The sequence below is a fragment of the Passer domesticus genome, chromosome 4 (assembly GCF_036417665.1).
Source record: "Passer domesticus isolate bPasDom1 chromosome 4, bPasDom1.hap1, whole genome shotgun sequence".
Lineage (NCBI taxonomy): Eukaryota > Metazoa > Chordata > Aves > Passeriformes > Passeridae > Passer > Passer domesticus.
The window spans coordinates 52,641,974-52,661,346 of NC_087477.1; the positions used below are offsets into that span (position 1 = coordinate 52,641,974).

At 40.2% G+C, this 19,373-nt stretch overlaps 2 protein-coding genes across 4 annotated transcripts; one reads left to right on the top strand and one right to left on the bottom strand.

The window, feature by feature from the left end:
* Window positions 1-122: 122 nt before the first annotated feature.
* Window positions 123-2,777, top strand: ANKRD37 (ankyrin repeat domain 37). The gene is made up of 5 exons (XM_064417909.1): window positions 123-278; window positions 614-766; window positions 1,454-1,545; window positions 2,011-2,240; window positions 2,523-2,777. Exons 1-5 carry the CDS (start codon window positions 252-254, stop codon window positions 2,534-2,536), a joined length of 516 nt encoding a protein of 171 aa, XP_064273979.1. The 5' UTR covers window positions 123-251; the 3' UTR covers window positions 2,537-2,777.
* A 159-nt stretch (window positions 2,778-2,936) lies between these two features.
* Window positions 2,937-17,607, bottom strand: UFSP2 (UFM1 specific peptidase 2). 3 transcript variants are annotated; one of them, XM_064417904.1, is made up of 12 exons: window positions 17,472-17,607; window positions 15,351-15,429; window positions 13,317-13,497; window positions 13,168-13,234; window positions 12,671-12,825; window positions 11,698-11,890; window positions 10,094-10,240; window positions 9,470-9,634; window positions 8,053-8,177; window positions 6,405-6,481; window positions 4,610-4,734; window positions 2,937-3,398 (listed from the first exon to the last, which is right to left on the bottom strand). In XM_064417904.1, exons 2-12 carry the CDS (start codon window positions 15,412-15,414, stop codon window positions 3,312-3,314), a joined length of 1,386 nt encoding a protein of 461 aa, XP_064273974.1. In that variant the 5' UTR covers window positions 15,415-15,429; window positions 17,472-17,607; the 3' UTR covers window positions 2,937-3,311. The 3 variants fall into 3 exon arrangements, with proteins under 3 accessions (XP_064273974.1, XP_064273972.1, XP_064273973.1); XM_064417902.1 differs by having other exon boundaries at window positions 12,671-12,828; XM_064417903.1 differs by lacking the exon at window positions 17,472-17,607 and adding an exon at window positions 16,894-17,293 and having other exon boundaries at window positions 12,671-12,828.
* Window positions 17,608-19,373: the final 1,766 nt, after the last annotated feature.

Consider the following 19,373-nt stretch of genomic DNA (forward strand, 5'->3'; position numbering starts at 1 on the left):
GCCCGGCTGCCCGGGGCTCCGGAGGGCGCTGCCGAGTGTGTGCGGGACGTGCCGGGCGGCCCCGCGCCACATGGCCGCCCCGCCACGGGCCGCGGCCCCGCGGAGCCCGCGGCGGCCATTGGGCGGCGGCCGGCGCTGCCTACGTGCGGCGGGCGGGGCGCGGCGGTCGCGGCCGGCCCGGAGGCGGCACGGACGGAGCCGCGCCGCGGGCCCGGCCCCAGAGCCCCGAGCCCAGCAAAGAACGGGGAGCGATGCTGATGCTGGACTGCAGCGCAGAGGTGAGGTTCGGGACGGTCTGTCTGTGGCTCTGTCTGGCCGGGAGGGAGCCCAGCTGCGGAACTGAATGGGGTGGTGTTTGCCTGGAGCTGCTGCTGTTACTGCTGGGGCACTAGCGCTGTCGATCGGTATTTCTGGTTAAGAGATTAAAAGCCAAAAACCTCTTTCTTGCACTGCTCTTCAAAAAAGAAAATATTTAAAAGGCAGTTGCAAGGAACATGAAGGTCCAGTGGTTTGCAAGGGGAATGTTTTTTTGCTGTGATGCAGAATTCTGAGACCTGCCTTTGTTTACACTGGCAGTAACATTTCTTTTTTTTCTTTTTATATCCTGTTTCAGGCTGGTAATTTCAGCAACCTATTTGAGACAGGAACCGGTGTGAATGCACCTGCAGATGCCTCTGGTCAGTCTCCAGCCCACTTGGCTGCTTGCGGTGGTGAAGCGTTCTTCCTACTCTGGCAGCTGCAGACAGGAGCAAATTTGAACCAACAGGTAAAAACCACATACATTTTATTCCTTCCACTTCTAATCCGGCATGTCAGTAAATCCACTTAATATTATTGACACACTTTTTAACTAAGAGAGGGTTTTTTTATACTCACTTGTATTGCATGAGATCCCTGGGGTTGCTTATTCTAGAGTAACTTCTAGCATGAACCAGAAATCCTGTCTGTATTGCATTAGCAGCTCCACTTGCAATGTATAATTTAATTTTCATACTTAAGAGTGGTGCATGCAGGTGTCCAAACAACTTAATTCTTTTAGACAACTTGAGTATTTATTTTTCCTCCCAAAGTTTGTCCCTACTTCGAGTAAATGTAAGGATTCTTACTTGAGTTGTTTAGTTGAATCCCTTATACCTCTGAGCTGGTAGCAAGCTATTGGTCACCTGAATGGTGCTAAGAGATGCTGTTAGTCTGTGTAGAGGGCATTCTGTGTAAGTTATCTTCTAGAAGGCAAAGGTTAAACAATGAGTACTGCAGGAGACAGCATTTCTGCTTTGTGGTGATGAATACATTAGACATTTAATGGTAGTTGCCATTACTACACTTGCTATATTCCTTTAATCTCTCAGCTCACAACAGACTGGTGTACATAAACAGTCATTTTTGAGAACAAGACAGCTTTATCCTACTCCTCTTCTTGCAAATGACTGTTACATATAAATTTTGTTTTTAGGATTGCCTTGGAGAAGCCCCAATACATAAAGCAGCAAAAGCTGGGAGTTTGGAATGTCTTGCTCTCCTTGTTGCTGGTGATGCTAAAATTGAGTAAGTTGAGCAACGTTTAGTAACTTCAGTAAGAGCATCAAAGGATGTGCATTTTACAGAGTACATTTAACTTGCTCAGAACACACGTGCTAAGGCTGCAAATATAGCATAGGAGTATTAAAAACTGACATAAACACCAAAGGAGCACTGACCACATGCTAACACACTGTTGTGTAGCTATGTACCTCTGTGATAACTGCTGAGAAACTCCTGATCATCATCTCACCCTTTTCTTGTCTTTCTGATATGCTAAAGCCAGTAATAGTCTGATGACAAATTTATTTAAAATAATTATTCCTTTTTGTATTTAATACCCTCCCCCTGTATGAGCTGTATGCTACCCTTGACAAACCTTCTTGGTATTGATTCTCAGTACTTATTTTTATACACCTGCCTAAATCACCACTTAATCAGCACTTGCTCATTATTCCAGTTGAATTGGTTATTGTTAATTCTGTATTTCAGCTTGTGCAACAACAGTGGGCAGACAGCAGCAGACCTTGCACTGGATTATGGCTTTCTGGAATGTGCCAAGTTCCTCAGGACAATTCAGCACACTCAGACAATGAAACTGAGAGGACAGTCTGGAAACTCACTAAGTGACAGACATGGCTTGCAGAGAGAGGATCCCACTGCACAGAAACAAGGAAGTGAAACCAGCAGATCCATAAACAGGAAGAGGAGAAGATCAGATGGTGTGTAACAGTGTTAGTTTAATGCAATTCAGGATTTTTTTTAAAATGTTTTTAGCATCTAAGTAAAACAAATGTGTGTTAGACACAGAGCAGTCAGATTTAGAAGCCTCCTAGTAAGGATGAACTTGCATAGGTACTTAAGGTTAGAGTCTTCTTGGAAACAGACAGTACATGTGGAATGCCACTTAAGAGGCTACTTCAACACAGAAAAAATAAAAATCATAGGTACTCTTGCTGATGTACTGATGAAGTAGCTACAGACTTATTTTGTTTCTATGACAGATCTTGTCTCCTAACTGCCAGAAGAAACATCTTGTAATCCCAATATGAAATAAGGGGAATGTGAAGTCTGGAGAACCATGACTGGATGATACACTGAGCAGTCAGATGTGTGTGTGCTGGGACATTGTCTCCTTCTGAGAAGGAGGAAAGCTTGTTTATTGTTACTTCTTACAGAAGAATTTCGTGAGTGTTTTTTTTCTCCCCTGGAATACTTGTTCTCATTCAGCTATAAATAAATGAGCATAGAAAAATTAATTCTCTTGATTTTTCTGTGTAAATATGACAGCAAAATTAATAAAATCTAGTAAATATGGCCACTTTTCCACTTCTTTTCCCACTCCTAAAATGTGTCATCAAGAACACCAGCAACAAACAAGGCCTTTGAACAGATTCATAATGGACAAGACAGTTGGCTAAGTGGAACTTGAAAGGCAGAGGACAGTTTATCCTTTTGTCATGAAAGAATTCCACAAAACAAATGGATTTGGCATTTAATCTATAGAGAGTCTAGCAGAAGAGGAAATACTATATAAACCTAAAGTTGTGCTATGGAAAAGTACAGAGTATTTGTTGCCTAATAAATGCATTTGTAAGGAATACAGTTCAAAGCAGGTAACTTATTTCTAGAGGTTTCATTTAAAAAAAATATTTTCTTCATTTAAGTCATTCAACCAACATATCTATTTCACCTGGGTTTTGACTGACTTAAAGCATTATTTTGATAAATAACAGGACAGTTTTATCTAGATCAGCTACTGTTGTCTCAGCGCATTCAGCATGAGAGTGAAGTTAAATAGCCTTTGGTCGTTGAGGTAGGCACAGATTATAATAGGCGTCCTTGTTCCAAAACTCTGGGCCCTTCCATCCACACCAGCCCTGTCCAAGGAAAAGCAAGATAGCTTTTAAATCTACTTCAAATTCTGTTTTTCCTGACAGAAATTCAGTTTTTCCTGTTTTTCACTATTGAGTCTATTCTTATTTTACTAATCATACTAATCTAATCTGTAGGAATTATTTTCAGATGTCTATAGAATGCAATGACAATTTTCAGAAAGTTCTCTACATGCCTGGAAACACATTACAAAAAGACTCTCTCCCCCTCCCTCCCTCCCCAGTTTAATTCTTAGAAAGTATCTTCTCCTCCCCATCCCCACCTCCCCACTACCTTCTGCTGGTCCTTGAGAGGCTAATGTTACTCTTAAATGCCATCATTCTCTCTAAGTTCCCCTTAGGTCCTCCCTAGAGACTTTTGATGAGGAAAGTGGGTTCTGCATTTATTTTATCCTCCTGGACCACTGAACCATTCTAACAGCTAGTAACTGTAACAGCCTTTGGTCCTACTCATTCTTTGGAAATTGTTTCTTTCTGTGTTCATTTCAAGCTTTGATCATTACAGGGCACTAAAATGTTTCTTAAACAGCTCCTTTTTTTTTGTTTGTTTGTTGGGTTTTTTTGTGGGTTTTTGTTTGTTTGGGGTTTTTTGTTGGGCCTACACAAGGGTATCAAAGGTAAGAAATAAAAGTTACTATTTGCAACTTAATATGAAAAACAGAAAAGACATTGATTACCTTGCATTTACAGGATGATTCAGCTTCTTTAAGAGTTTACATTTCTGACACTATATTTACTGGTTTGTAATGTGCTGTGTCATCCCTTTTAGTGACTTTAAATGTGCAAATGACATTACATACTCCTGAGCACTTTATAGTTTTTCCACATTTTCAAAACAATTCAGTACTTACCTGAACAGAACTTTCTGTTTTATTCAAAATATAAACCACATTTATTGTATATACTCCTGGGTAAAAGGGGAGATGGGTAAATTCATACAAAATAAAGAACATGGCTTTGTAGTACAATATGTTGATGTAGTTTCTGATCTGATACATCTCCAAAGATACTAAGTTTCAGAAAGTGACAATACTTAGCATATTGTAGTTTGCAGCTTAACTGGGCTCAGTGCTTCTTCCATATGGAATGGAGAAGCCATAGAATGCCACATTGTATTTGGCTGGACATGATTTGTTTAATGCCAAAATACATGTATATACATAAACGTGTGAGTATATATGTGCATTAAGCCTCACCTTTTCCAAAATAACATGCAGATCTTCTCCTCCAGTGTAATGTGGGTCTAGAATCAAGTATTTAATGTGCCCTGTAGTCTCATTCCAAGCCACTCCTAATATCGTGTGAGCCAAAACACCTCCACCTAAAATAGGAAAAACACAGATTGCTGTATTTTTTTTTCATTTGGATTGATTTAATGTGCAAGGGCTAAATAAAAGTACATCAACACCTTCTATTAACAGATTAGCTTGTATCAAGATGATTCTGAAAGTGTTTCTTTCATAAGATTCTTGACATTATTAAACAATGTATCTTTACTACAGCTAAGAAAGGTTAGTTGTAGTAACAAATGTATTTTCCAAATTTCTTCTAAGTCAGCAAGGCAGGTTAAATTCTCAGCACTTCCACCAGATGAAGTCAAGAATATTTCAAACATCTCTTTTGCACTTTTTTTTAAAGAAACCCAACTGTAGGAAAGGAATCTGCAAAATTTCATGGTTGTAAAAAGACTAAAATTAGAAGAGAAATTGGAATTCCTGGATGAAGTTTATCTGTTGTTTTCTACTATGTTACATCAATGAATATTAGGGGCAGAAAATAGTAAATTCTGATTTCCCTTTCCTCAGCCTGAAAAAAGGAAAAGGGGATATTTTGATGAGATGAGCACAGGTCAACTCTGGCATGTTTCTTTCAGATAACATGCAATACTTTACTTCCCCGTAATAACTCCACACAGTGCACAGGGATTGCAAAATCCCTGGAAGAATACAAGCAAAAACAATACCCAAACCCCACCTTCAAAAAGCCCAACTCCAGCCCTCCAATGACAACAAAAATTAAACCAACCTGCAAGAGAGCATTACAGGGAAGGGTACAAAAAGATTTTTCAATATAGGATTCTACATTCTTGACATTCAGATAAAAAGGCTGCCAAAAGGCCAAGAATATTTAACAGAACCATAGCATGGTTTGGGTTGTAAAGGACTTTAAGTATCACCTAGTTCCAACCCCCCTGCCACGGGCAGGTCACCTCCCACTAGACCAGGTGCTCAAAGCTCCATAAATTCTGGCCTTGAGCCTTGGGCCATGCCCCTGGTCTTGGGGCATCCACAGCTTCTCTGCACAGCTGTTCTGGTGTCTCACCACCCTCACATGGAACATTTCTTCCTAATATCTAATCTAAACCACCACCATACCAAAGTCTGGACTTCTGGCACCTCTGTTATGAGGAAGTCACACTGCATTATAGAATGACAAATACAGACTGAAAAATTGCTTTAATTAATGTTATTAAAGTTGAAAATAATAATATCTATACTACTAATTTCCTAAAACACAGCATGGAAAAAACAATTAATGTTGTCATTTTTACAAATGACACTTCTTACCATACCAATATTTAAGATTATTAAAACTGGTCTTAAAACAAATTTGGGTAATACCCTTCTCTTCCAAGCCAGATTAACAGTACTCTTCTCTGAGGGGAAGTTTTGGAGAACTCTATGAACTTCTGCTCCTGTAGAGAATGGAAGTCAGCTCAAGTTCTGACTTAATAAAAATTTATAAAAACATCATTTAGACAGACATTTTTTACCATGTTCAATACTGAGCTTGAAAGAAATACTAAATAAACAGATACCAACCAGACTAAACTCCATTATTTTTGAGGCTACCTTGGGAAAACTGTAATTTTTAATTCATCTACAGTTTTGATTAACTTTTGTACAGTAAATTAAATGGGTTCTAATTGAAATGAAATTCAGCACAGGGAGGCCATGCACTTTCATTAGCATTCAACACTCAAGTACTTACCAATCATAATTGGAGTTCCCTCAGTCTTGAAATGATTAGCAAGTTCTCTTCCCTGCAATGCTAGTTCAGAACCCTGGCTAGGTAGGAAAAACAATAAGAGATTTGTCATTCTCACTAGGTTTACTTCAGTAATTGTCCATTACACTCATTCACTGCATAGATAACTGATTAGAAAGTCACTTGGATTATTCCTCTGTAAATTTCCTCAGAAAATCTGAAAAACATTTTCTAACACAAGGTCTATTTGCTAAGCATGGAAATTAATACAGACATTTTTAATATTTATTTAATATATTGTCTTTATAGTTCTTTATATAGTGGCTAATCTTTTTAAAACCCAGTGAGAGTCTGTGTCCCTACTTCCCAAGTAGGAATGGATTAAATGCAGACAGAATACAAAACTGGGGAATGGTGCATTTATTATAATGGATCCAGTACCATGCTGCTGGTGCAGCTGTGAAGTCTTATTTCCATAAAGAGTTCGAGATGCTAGCTGGAAATAAGCCCAAGACAAAAGTGCTCTCCACTGCCAGTGACCAGCTGAAAAAGCTGCATGATTATTTCTTCTTCCTGGCAGGATAGTGATGTTGGTTTTTTATAACACTGAGAAAAACTAGTGCCCCCTTGTAGCAGCACTATGAGCAATTCTACCCACTTCAGAAAGGAATGCATTCTATATTCTCATATGCAGGAATAAAAATCTTCCTACTGGCAGGGCCTGTCACAGCTGCTATAAATAATAGGTGGATCAGCTGCAAGTACAAGCTCTGGAGGAAAAAAATATTAAAATATTGAAGACCTGAACTATTTTCCTACCATTAAGGATCCTCATTACCATGCTCTTTTAGAATATCTACAGTGTGAATTTACTCTAAATAAATACAACACAGGAAAATTATTTTGGTTTTTTTTTTCAATACATATTGTTAGTGTATGTTCTTAATTTCATGACTGCACTTATTAAATGTTCAGGGTTTTATTAGTCTGCTTAGTGCTTCCTAAATGATAAAAAGCATGGTAGTTTTTCTTCTGATAAATGCAAAAGACTATTCTTTTTGTCCCAAATATCTTTGTAGGATCCTTCATTGTGTATGACAGCATCAGACTGTCAGAATGGAAACAAACTCCTTGCTTTATTTGTCACACAAATGCAAAAAGGGGAACATTATTTTCCAGACTTCTCAACAATTTGCCTCAATCCTAAACTCACAAGTTAGTTTTGTGGCTGCAGTAATAATCTATTTGTCAGTGCACATTCAGTTCTCTCTGGACATCAGACTGTGTGCCTGAATCAAAAATTGTGGTGCAAAGGAATAGGCTGAATTCCATATCAGTTTGCATACCATGAAGCAATTTATAGATTAAGTGAACCCAATGGGAACCACATTTCTTGTGGAAGCATTTGACCATAGCTTTATAGAACTGGACAATTTGCATATTATTAAGCAATTTATAGCAAATAGAAACTCTAACCCCAAGCTCCCAAGAAATTTAACACTACCTTCATTGGTAAGCACAATTAAAGGTAGGAATAGAAGGTTAATTATAATTATGACTCTTCTCCCATGTACTGTGATCATGATTTACATTTTAAGGCATTCAGTCTTTCTAGCAATTACCAAGCTATTAAACAAGCAGTGACTCTTACCTGACAAATAATATTTTGGACGTTATTCCAAAAAGCTGATTCAAAACAAGCTGCACCTCAATCGAACCAATCCACTGCCGTGACCCCACAAATCCTGCGGGCTTGTCTCCAGCATCAACCAGTGCCTTTGCAACATCATCATGAGGAAGAAACCCAAATATCAACAACATATAGTAGGGAATTCCACCATTTTGTGTCAACAAAATTACTTTATATAAATGGGCATGGGTTTTGAACCTAGCTGTTTAAAATCAGACCAATGAATGTTGAATTCATTCACTGTGGTTTTTTTGGAAATGTCCCTTTGAGCAGTAATGCAGAACTGTGTCCATGAACAGAAACCACAATCCCAGGTCCACAGGCAGACTTCAGGCTGGAAGGGGGACCACTGAGCTCTTTAATAATGGAGTGCATCATTTGTACACTGCAGAAGCCACTTCACAGACTGAAAGGCTTGGATTTCTATTCAAAGCACTCAGGAAAGGATCTATAAAATAGTGCTCTGAGGAAGAGGCTACTGATCCCTGTCAAAGTTTATGTTTTTGTTTTAAACTGTTCTTCATTCTGAGCCTTATTTCTTACATTCAGCACTTGAGAGGGACCTTTTCTGCTCAGGACACAAAGCCCAAAGGTCTTCTGAGGGCTACTACCCTTTTTTAGATGCCTAAATATGCTACAGGAGTGCACAGATTTCAATAGCATTCAAGCGTGGATAGAGAAATGTTCAGGAAATGTGGTTTTACCTTTAGTGTTCACATCCCTGCTACATATAATAAATGTTTTTTTCATCAAATGAATTAAACTTCACTAAAAATGTTCAGTGAATAACTGTAACATGAAGAATTATATTTAGAAGACAGAAGGTAACTGCAGTATTCCTTGACAGGCATAACCAATTATGGGTATTAGCTACAAGCCCACAGTTTTAATTCAGTGCTGTTAACAAAAACGAACAATTCAGGTATGCATTTAAATTCAAAACAGAAAAGAAGTGAAGGAGAGTTCAAACATCAGGAAAAAGTGCACTACTGTCAAAGGCAAAGTTGCAAAAGTTGTCAGTAAATTCCTGTGTAGCATCTGGGAACTAATCCAGCTGTCACTGAGTATGCCAGCCAGTTTTAAAACTGATTTTAGCATGACACATTGGGTTCTTTGTTCTTTTAATTTGACAAAAACACTGAAAATGTCATATCACAGCTTCTAATAGAACATTAATGCAAGGAAACATTTAGAAGATTATTTTCATGTATCTTATTTGTACAGACAAAGTCACCCAATACAAACAATTCAGAACCACCAGTCCAATTTAAGGGACAAAAAATATTGTCTAAAATGTACGAATTTGATATTTAAAAATAATCGACATAAACCTTTATAGACAAATATGCATAAAACAATCTCCTTAAATGTCCTGTACCTGTTGAATTTCCTTGTGTGTTGGTATAGGTCTATCCACGTAGCCTTGGTGCTTGAACCAAGAGCAGATTGTCTGCAAGGAGCGATAGGCACAGCCCCAGCCACTGTCGTCCACGCGGTCCTGCATGTAGTGGTGGTAACTGTATACACCTTGTACTAAATAAACCTGCACAGGAGGGAGGACACAGGCATCTGATCACACTTGCACCAGTTTTCAGAGAAGTCATAGCACCTGGCACTTGCACTGTAAAGTTTACAGATGGGGACTGCAGATCTTCAGAAGATTCAAAGGGCCATTATTCAAACGTGATTAACTGCACCTCATTTTGTCCCCTAAACTCTGTTCATAGTTTTAGTTTCTTGTCCTGGTTCTGAGAAACTTTTTAGGATACATGCTAAAATCATGGACATTATTTTCCCAAGAAAATCCAATTTCTTTGGGACAAATACAACAAATTAAAGCAATGCCACGTTGTGCAGAGGAGCCCTTTTCCTTAATAGGTCAAGCCAATTATTTTACTTTCTCATCTGCACATCACTAACTATCTAAATTACTTCTTTCAATAAAAAAATCTCAATTAAAATAGAAAGGTACTTTCTGCAAAATGTTTCAATTTAAACTTACCATACCAGACTCCATGCCAGGTGAACTAAGATGTAAATGTGGATTTCTGAGATATCCATCTTTATATGGTTCATCTGGAAAATGATAAGCATTTGCTCTCTTGAAATATGGTCTGTCACAAGGCAGATTGTATAACCCATGCAATTCCTACATGCAAGTTCAAATAAAAAATAAGAAACACAATTCAAATTTTGGATTAAAAGAAAGATCACATTGTAAGCAGCAATAAAGTTATAATTTTAACAGCACAGTTGAGCAAATTATTAAAATAGGCCTAATTAAACACTCAGCAGGTATGTTTACTACTAGACCTCACCTTGCAGGGAAGCTCATGCAGGCTCACCTCCCATCTAAAGGGCCCACTACTTTATGCAGTCCTGTTACATAACACCTGCTGCTGGGGCCCCACTGAAAATAGCACAAGTAACAGGTTTGTTATGAAAGCATGACAAAATACACCCTCATAGAAAAGGATTACAGTTTTATCTACACACTGAATTATAATCTTAACTGATATTAGAGCATACAAATAACACATACTGACACAAAGTAAAGATATTGGGCTTATGGTTCAAGCAGATGCAGTCTATTTTAAAATCTCTTCAGCTGTATTTGCCACACAGCAGCCACATTTAAAGAGATATATTGTCTTATTTCACAGAGCTTAAGAGTGAAGCATGATGAGATCCTCTAGGGTAATGTGTGTAACACAGGTAATACATTTTAGGCAGATGACCCAGCACTGAACCCAGCTACAGGAGCTGCAGTAACACCTCCCATCAGTGGGTTAGAGTGAACAGCAGAGAGAGCAGGAAACACAGGCAGTGCCACCAGTGCCTGAGGCCTCTGCAAACACAAGGCTAGATTGGGTTTTATATACCCAGTAATGCTTCCCACAGAAAAAGTCCCCAGTTCCTATACCTCCAAGCTGCAGAATATTCTTTCCCTGCTCTCAGTACAATACAATTGTGTGACGTAGACTGGTATCAGTCTCAGTCTGAAAGGACTGGCACATCTCAACATTCTTCCACTTCATCCATATTCTTTTTTTCAGATGCCAATCCAAAGGCAAAAACAAGCCAAAAATTAGCTAAGTTTGGCCAACTGTGAGCTACAAAAAGCAGCCCCTCCAATCAGACAAAAACCCCACAACACCACAAAACCCCAAGAAAGAAACCAAAAAAAAAAAAAAAACAACCCAAAACCCAATAAGCCTTTCAGGACATATGTAAAAACCTGAATGTAGTAACACACCAAAAGTAAACTGATGTTCTACCATAGAAGAACAAAAAAAGGGAGAAAACCAAAGGATACCTTACTGGAAGTATAATTTAGAGAAAATATTTATCAACCAAATTTTATGTGCTTCTAAAGTTTCTGTTGTTCCCTCACAAAAATGAGACCTGGCACATTCTATAAAATAACATAATGAATCAAGTTTCCACATTCAGTATACTGCTTTGGCTATAATAAAAATGAATCTAAAATACAGCAGTATCTGCTAGTATTTATTCTACATTGATTAAATGGAAAGCCATACCACTGCTACAATCACAGTAATTAAAAATAAAAGATCCAGTTCTGTTACTGTTTGTTGGCTTTACCTTTCTGTAACTTTCCAGCTGATCATCTGAAATACCCGTAGGATATGAGACTGTTACGAGGTGATTTTTTCCTGGTAACATGAAATGAAATTGTTCTGGTACCACAATTGATGTTCCTTTCACATATTTCATGATACACTTTTCCATGTCAGTTAATTGCCCATGAATTGCTTTCACTAGGAGATTTTGTACCCTGCAAAATACAAGGGAGAATATTTCAAAAGTAGAGCAGTGATTGTGAATAATTTTTTCTCACAGCTGTGAGTTATACAATACCTAAATGCATGTCTGACCTGGTCAGATGACTGCACTACTTCAATGCTTCTGCTCCCACAGGAAAAGGCAGAGCCCAACTGTGCCTTTCTCAAAGCTTGTCTGCACACAGAAATGAGTCCCTAGAGATTCAGTCCTCCCAAATGTGGCTACCCTGCTCTCCTATCAGAAACACAATCAGTATGAGCATTTGCCAAAATAAAAATTAAATATTTGACTAGATGTTTTCTTTTTTGCATTTTATCCACTCCATTTAGTGTCATTCAGAGTCAAATCCTATGGAAAAATGCAAGGAAAAAATACACAGGCAGACTCAAATGTCTTCCATCTGTAACCCCAGACGTAGGACTGAAATTACAAAGACTCATCAAATACACCCCAACTCTCACTTTTATACACCTCACATACAAAAATTTCTAGAACATTTTCCTGACTCTCTTTGCTAAGCAATGGTTAGGAGTTATCAAATCTTTCAGACATTGATAAACTGAATTTTTTATAGACAGCAAAAGGATCATGTCTCAAGATTACTGAAATTAACAGCTGTTTACATGAGCTTTTATTACTTACACAGTTAAAATTACATCACAAAAATACTATGTACTTTTCATTAAACTGATGAATGATATAGTTTTACTTCATTATTTCAAGAAAAAGCAGAAATGAAGCTGAAAAATTTCAAGTTCAGGATAACACTTACTTTCCCCATGGCTCTTCTGGAGAAACAGATACAACAACATCAACTGGTAATGTCATATTTATGTAGTGGTGTTCCTTCTTTTCCCTTTCAATGACTGGAGCCAAAGCAGCTAATGAAGATGTCATTTCCAACATCAGGTCTACATTGATTATCTGCTGCTGCAGAGAATAAAAACACCAATGTTACATCTCCAACTACAAGAAGGTAAAAGTAAGAACCAATAAGTACATGAACCAAGAAGGCAAAAGTAAGATTGCAGGTATTTGGTATCAAACTCAGTAATGAAATACTTGGGTTAGAAAAAAGCCAGTAATGTTGAAGACAAACTTCCATGTGCTGATCTACCATAGGTGGATCTCTGCATTCATGTTGAGTCTCAATGATTTTAAAAGCATTCTTTAAAGTCATGTCAATGCCTATTTGTGTACAGAAAAGCCTAGAGAGGGCAAGTCTAAAAATGTTTAAATAATAATTTTTCTTATATATTAGAAACATACCGTATCCTGTAACTTTTTATCCTTTTTTTTGCCAAGCTTTCGTTTGGTCTCATCATCTTGATCAAATCTGAATTATCAACAGAAAGAGAAATTTCTATAAGATGAAATTGATCTGTTAACTATCCCCCCCATTTTTAAAATATACTTACTGTATAAATCGTCTGATCTCCTTACATGCAGACTCGTCAGTCAGCTCTGGAACTGTGGTCATACCATTGTTAGGCCACACATAGACTGAACTGTTGCAAATTCTGAATACAAGAACCTCTGAAGACAGTTTGTTTTCAAGATCACTGAAAACATATCCTAATGCCTTTTTTGTTGATGCCTCTGAAACACAGTAAGGATATAATTAGCCTAGAAAATTCCCTCACCATTTTTTAATAGCTGCAGGGCACACATTTACAACAATTTTTTTTTGACTTGGAATAAAAATGAAAGTGCTGTTATGATCAGAAAAATGACTGGGTAAACAAAACTGAGGTAAGATTTCACTTAGCAGATCTGTCTCAAACATTCACACTCACTTCCCTGAACAAAAGTGTAGTGTTTCTCTCAGATGCTGTCAAACTTACAGAAGAATATTCTACTCTGCTGTCACTTACCACATCTAAGTCTTAGCCAAGCCTAGGGCTGCAAACAAACTTCTATGTACAGACAAACTTCTATGTATATTTAGGCTTTTGAAAAAAATCCTGAAAATATTCAATCTGAGTCACTCACGTGTTTCTGACCTCATATCATTGTTCAGAAATACTAACCAAACCCAGACTAATCTTTGGAAAAGCAGGCCTACGTTGCAGCTGAGGACCAAATTTTGGCCAGCATAAACCTGTGTGCCACAGTCTGGTTTGCTTGAAACTTTATTACTGGTATATAGTTGAAACTGAAACTATATTACTGGTATAAAATTGTCTTTCAGAGCTTGTAAGGTGTTTTACCCACACCTTACAACCTGAACCAGTAATGGACATGACACTGTTGGATATGAAAGAGTAAATGGCACATTAGCCACGTTTTTTTCCTTACTGTGAGGGTTAAAAAACATTACTTTGAATACAGTACTAAGAAGCCATCAAAGACTATGCTGTATCTCTCTGATGCAGTAACTTAAATTTGGTCACAATTAGATAACTTTTGTACTAGAAATCTAGTACAAAAGTTATCTAAATGTGACCAAATTTAAGTTACTAGAAATACAGAAATTATTAGAAAAGTCAAAGAAAAATTGCTCCAAAAGAAAAAGCTCACTGCTCTTCAAAAGGAACAGTGTGCCTTATTTACCCACTAACAGGTGTGAGTACCATGCACTTGGACATTCAACCACCACTCTGCTTCACTGTGGTTACAATTCACTACACCACAGACAAAGTCAAATAAATAACCCTTCTCCGAGGCTGCAACTCACAAAATGCTGCTTTGGATCAGGTCAATCTATTCAACACTTCTGCTCCACATAATGAACTCAAATAAGCCCAAGTTCTTTATCAAGGTTCACTAGATGGAATTCAGTGTTTCTGCTAGAGACACATCCTTTTAAAATGCAGAATGACTGAGAGTTGAGCTAAAAACAGCCTCATCCTGCCCTGTGACAGCTCAATGGCCCCTGAGAGCCCTGAGCAGGCCTTCTGAGGAGAATGTCACTTTACTGTAACAATAGGGGACTACAGGAGCCCCTCAGTGCTTTATGGACCAGTCCCTTGCTACCACATGGAATTGCAGTAGCCAATCCAGTAATGCCTAAATTCAGTAGAGTACTTGTTCCCATTCTCTATTCCTCTGGAAAGATTGGACCACAGTCTCAAAATGGTATTATTAATACAGTCCAATTATAATAAAATTCATTGCCTTAAAGTTATTCTGTTTGCTTAGAATTTCAGAATTAACTTCAGCTTCAAGGTGAAAAGTGATCCCAGTAACATATCCACAAGTAAGAAGTATATGCAAATGAAATTAGCTAAAAATGTCAATGTAAAGTTTATTTCAAATTAAAACAAAAAACATAGGATGGAAAAAGAGTGTTAGAAAATTTATAGAGATAAAGAATAATCTTTACAGGTTTGTGAAAAAGCACTTAACACCTGGTAAAATGCAAAAAAAATATTAGAAATAGTTTCTTAATAAAAGTTAATATTAAGTATTAAAAGTTAGTGCTAAGAAATCTATTAGTCTTATAGACACACCATCAGTAGTTGCAAGCTGAAATGCAAGATCCAAGCCTCCTCTTATTCTGAAGAGTATATCCATAGCTTCTAGAATTACCTAAGGAGAAAAAAGAAGCAACAAAAATGAACAGCCATTTCAACATGCCTTCTCTCAAGCCACAAGTGACTGCTGTTGTGCCACAGTGTGCAAGCACACCAGCAATTACTGCAGCTGCTCAGGTTACACAAGGCCTGTGAATAAACAGGGGAGTGAGTGCTGCAGCAGTGCACAGGTGCTGCACCAGCACCTCAATTACACCTTGGAACACATTTCCTATCTCGACAAAAAAAGCCATAATTCTACACTTCCACCACATAGAAATACTTTAGGTAAAATATCATTGTTTCAATCCAAATGTCACGTTTCCCATAATATACATTCACATATATATATATATGTAAAATATGTATTCTTCCAGCTCAAGTAAAGCAAAGACAGAACTGAGCAGAACAGAAAGGTAATTAGGCACATCTGTAAGTATGCATTCATTAGTTAGGAAACCACTAAGTTTCAGGGAAATGAGAAAAAGCAAAGGGGTGGGGGGTATGTGTGTGTCATACACAACCTCGAGAACTAAGGCTGAGTTTCACATTTGACAGGAGAGCTGCTTGTGCCACCACTGAGACCAGCCAGCTGTTTCTTCCCCCTTCCAAAATCCCTGCTCTGCGTCCCCCTAACTATTCACATTTTAACATGAACTTCACCAGAGAGCTCATGCAGATGGAAAGACACCCTTCTATTGAGATAGTACCTTTTCAGACAGATCAATCCCCAATCAAGTTCAATGTACCAGACAAAAACAGCTGTGGCAGTACAGAGAGGAACAAAAGGTGACAGATCAGTGTGGGTAGTGCTCACTGAAACAGTCCACAGAAAGAATGCTTAATCTGCTCAAAAAAACTACCAAGCACCTGTAAAAATAATTATACTTGGATCCTTTGGAAAGACTCACTGCACAACTATTTGCTTACAAAGTATGAGACACCTCCACATGCAATGCCATTGCTACTCATGAAATAAAAACCCCACAACACAGGACTAATTTTCTTTCTATTAAAAGCATGCTAAAGAGAAATACGCAAAATATGCATGACTGTTAAAACATAATAATCTACTGCTTTATCTGCTGGTGAAGGACTTTCGTGTTTCAGTGAAACATGAGTGCCAAGAAACAGTTTGGTTCCTGAAGTATTTTAGATAACACAGTAATCTGCATTAATAGGGTCTCGGAGTGTAGGACCCACAAAAGTGCCAGCCAGAATGTGAAAAAAATGTTTGCCTGGGTTGATGTAAATGTTTCTTATTTGAATTATTACTATGCAAGAATAATGTTAATCAATAAAAAGAAGAGCTCTGCAAAAGCAGATCATCATGGACATCAGAGAATCACAGCATGGGTGAAGCTGGAAAGGACCACAGTGGGTCACAGAATCGCAGAATCTTCTGTGTTGGAAGGGAACCACAAGGACACTGAGTACAACACTTAAGTGAATGGCCCGTAAAGGGGATCAAACCCACAACCTTGGTGTTAGGGTGATGTGGTCCAATGTCCTTGCTCAAGCAGGGTCATCCCAGAACACACGGCACAGGATTGTGTCCAGACAGCTCCCGAGTATCTCCACTGAGGGAGACTCCACAGTCTCTCTGGACAATCTGTTCCAGTCCTGGCACTGCACAGCAAAGAAGCTCTTTCTCGTATTCAGGTGAAACTTCCTGGGCATCAGGTTCTGCCCGAGGCCTCTTGTCCTATTGCTCGGCACAACCGAGAAGAGCCTCGCATCATTATGACCTCTTCCAAAGAATCCGTGACTAAAGCCAGGCAAGCGGAGTCCCCCACGGGCGATGGGGAATGGCAAGGGCTATAGCAAGGCGTCAGTGCGGGAGGCGCCGCTGCGCCCCGTGTGACACAGCCTGTGTCCTGCAGAACGGGGACCAGGGCCTCCGCACCTCTCCCCGAGGTACCCCTGGGGCCGGAGGCCCAAACGCCACGGCCGAGCACCCAGCCTGCAGCGGGGACACCAGCCCGGCCCGGCCGGGGCCGCTCCCCTCCCCGCTGAGGAAGGACACCCATCCACCCACCCACCTACCTATCCACCTACCTAGCCTTGCACCCCTCCGTCCATTCCCCGGGGATGGGGACAGGGGGCCGGGCCGTGCAGGGGCGGGCTCGCCACGTCCGTCAGCGCCGCCGCGGGGCCGGGCCCGCCGCGTCCTGGCGGCGCAGGCGCGCTGGGCCGCGCCGGGCGGGGCAGCGGCCGCGGTGCCGGCGGGGCCCGAGCGCTTCTCGTTCGGCCAGGGCGGAGGGGACCCGCTGCCGTGGGTTTCCCCCGGCATCACCCGCCTTCCCCCCGGCATCACCCGCCTTCCCCCCCGGCATCACCCGCCTTCCCTTTCCTTCCCTGCGGTGCTGCCGTGCCTGCCGGCGGCCGGCACGCTGCCGGCGGTGCGTGGGGCTGAGCGTTCTCTGCCTGGGCGGCCATGGCTGCGCTCAGCGCCGGCTGTGTGGGGTGAGCGCCCTGCTGCCGAACGCTGGTGTTATTTCCTCGTCATTTCACAGATCCATTGGGACACGCTGCGGAGCCCCGCTGGCCCGGCTGTTACTGCTCCTTCCAGGCCAGGCTTCCGCTCCGCGCTCCTCGGGCACATCGCGTGCTGAGGTCCAAAAGTCGTCCCCGTGAACCCCTCGATAAATAAATGCTTTGTGCGTTAAGATGTAGAATTTAACTCCAGGTCTGCTTATTTAAGATAAATTATTTCTGTCCTCGCAAATAATGCTAAGTAGCTTAAAACAGCGAACCCTTAAACTGGTTTCCAAGGGTCAGTTTTCTGTTATTTCGGGTTGTTTCTTTCTTGTTGCCTGCCCTTTAGTTCCTTATCCGATGTCAAGATCTCCAAGAGTCGAAGAACAGCACTGAGGTTGCCTGATGAAGTAATGGTGGGCTTTTATGGTGCACTGGTTTTATTTATCCTGTATATTTTCACCATATGTAGTGAAAAATGGCAGCCAGAGGACATTTTTGGTGTAGAGTAAGAAAAGCACAGTGTGAACCAACACATACTGCAAAACCCCTCCCCCAAAATAACTGAAAAATTGTGAGTATTTTAAAACTTAGTCATGCTGTCTGTTCCACGTGCTAAGCACAAGTGAATTATGGCTCACCCTTCCGTTGTACATGGTGTTCCAGCACATTGATTTTCATAATAAAATGTATAAAATCGATTTTATTCGATGTGTTTCCAGTGCTGCGCTGCTGCAGCTTTTCTATTCTGCATCCACATGCCACATAGGTCTGATGTGTGATATCCATCTCTTAGAGCTTTCTGTTGGAAATCGTGGTGGTTTCACCCCAGTCAGCAGCCAAGCCCCACACAGCTGCTCACTCAGTCCTCCACCAGCAGGACTGGGGAGAGAATCGGGGTAAAAGCCAGAGAATTCACATGTTGAGATAAATACAGTTTAATAGGGAAAGCGAGATAAGGAATGAATTCCCTGCTTCCCATGGGCAGGCAGGTGTTCAGCATCCCCAGGAGAGCAGAGCCCCATCACACCTAACAGTGACTTGGGAGGACAAAGCCATCGCTCCAAACGTGCCCCCTTTACCTGCTGGGCATGGTGTCACAGGGTCTGGAACATCCCTTGGGTCAGCTGGGGTCACCTGTCCTGGCTGTGTCTGCTCCCAGTCTCCCATACACCCCCGGTCTGCCCTCCAGTGTGGCAGTACCAAAAGCAGAAAAGGCCTTGGCTCTGTAGATATTGTTCATCTATTAGTTTTGGGTGTTTTTTTGAGACATCTGGCAGTATCCCACACAAGTTCTAACACTCAGGATTTGACCTTCATTTTTTATTTGGAGCTCTTAAACAAGAACGCAATCGTGACCAAACAGTTCCAGTTGAAAGCACAGTAATTCTTTCATGTTGTCAGAAGAATGGGACCACATTATCCTGGGTGCTATACAAAATCCCCACTGTTGCTTTTCTTGTGTAAGTTCATAAATCTAAG

Coding starts and splice junctions, on each gene's coding strand:
- UFSP2 (XM_064417902.1), bottom strand. CDS start 15,414: ATGGATATACTCTTCAGAATAAGAGGAGGCTTGGATCTTGCATTTCAG. Junction 9,635..10,093: donor CTGGCATGGAGTCTGGTATG/GTAAGTTTAAAT, acceptor CCTCCTGTGCAG/GTTTATTTAGTACAAGGTGT. Junction 6,482..8,052: donor TCCAAAATATTATTTGTCAG/GTAAGAGTCACT, acceptor TTTCCTACCTAG/CCAGGGTTCTGAACTAGCAT.
- ANKRD37 (XM_064417909.1), top strand. CDS start 252: ATGCTGATGCTGGACTGCAGCGCAGAG. Junction 767..1,453: donor GAGCAAATTTGAACCAACAG/GTAAAAACCACA, acceptor TTTTGTTTTTAG/GATTGCCTTGGAGAAGCCCC. Junction 1,546..2,010: donor GCTGGTGATGCTAAAATTGA/GTAAGTTGAGCA, acceptor TCTGTATTTCAG/CTTGTGCAACAACAGTGGGC.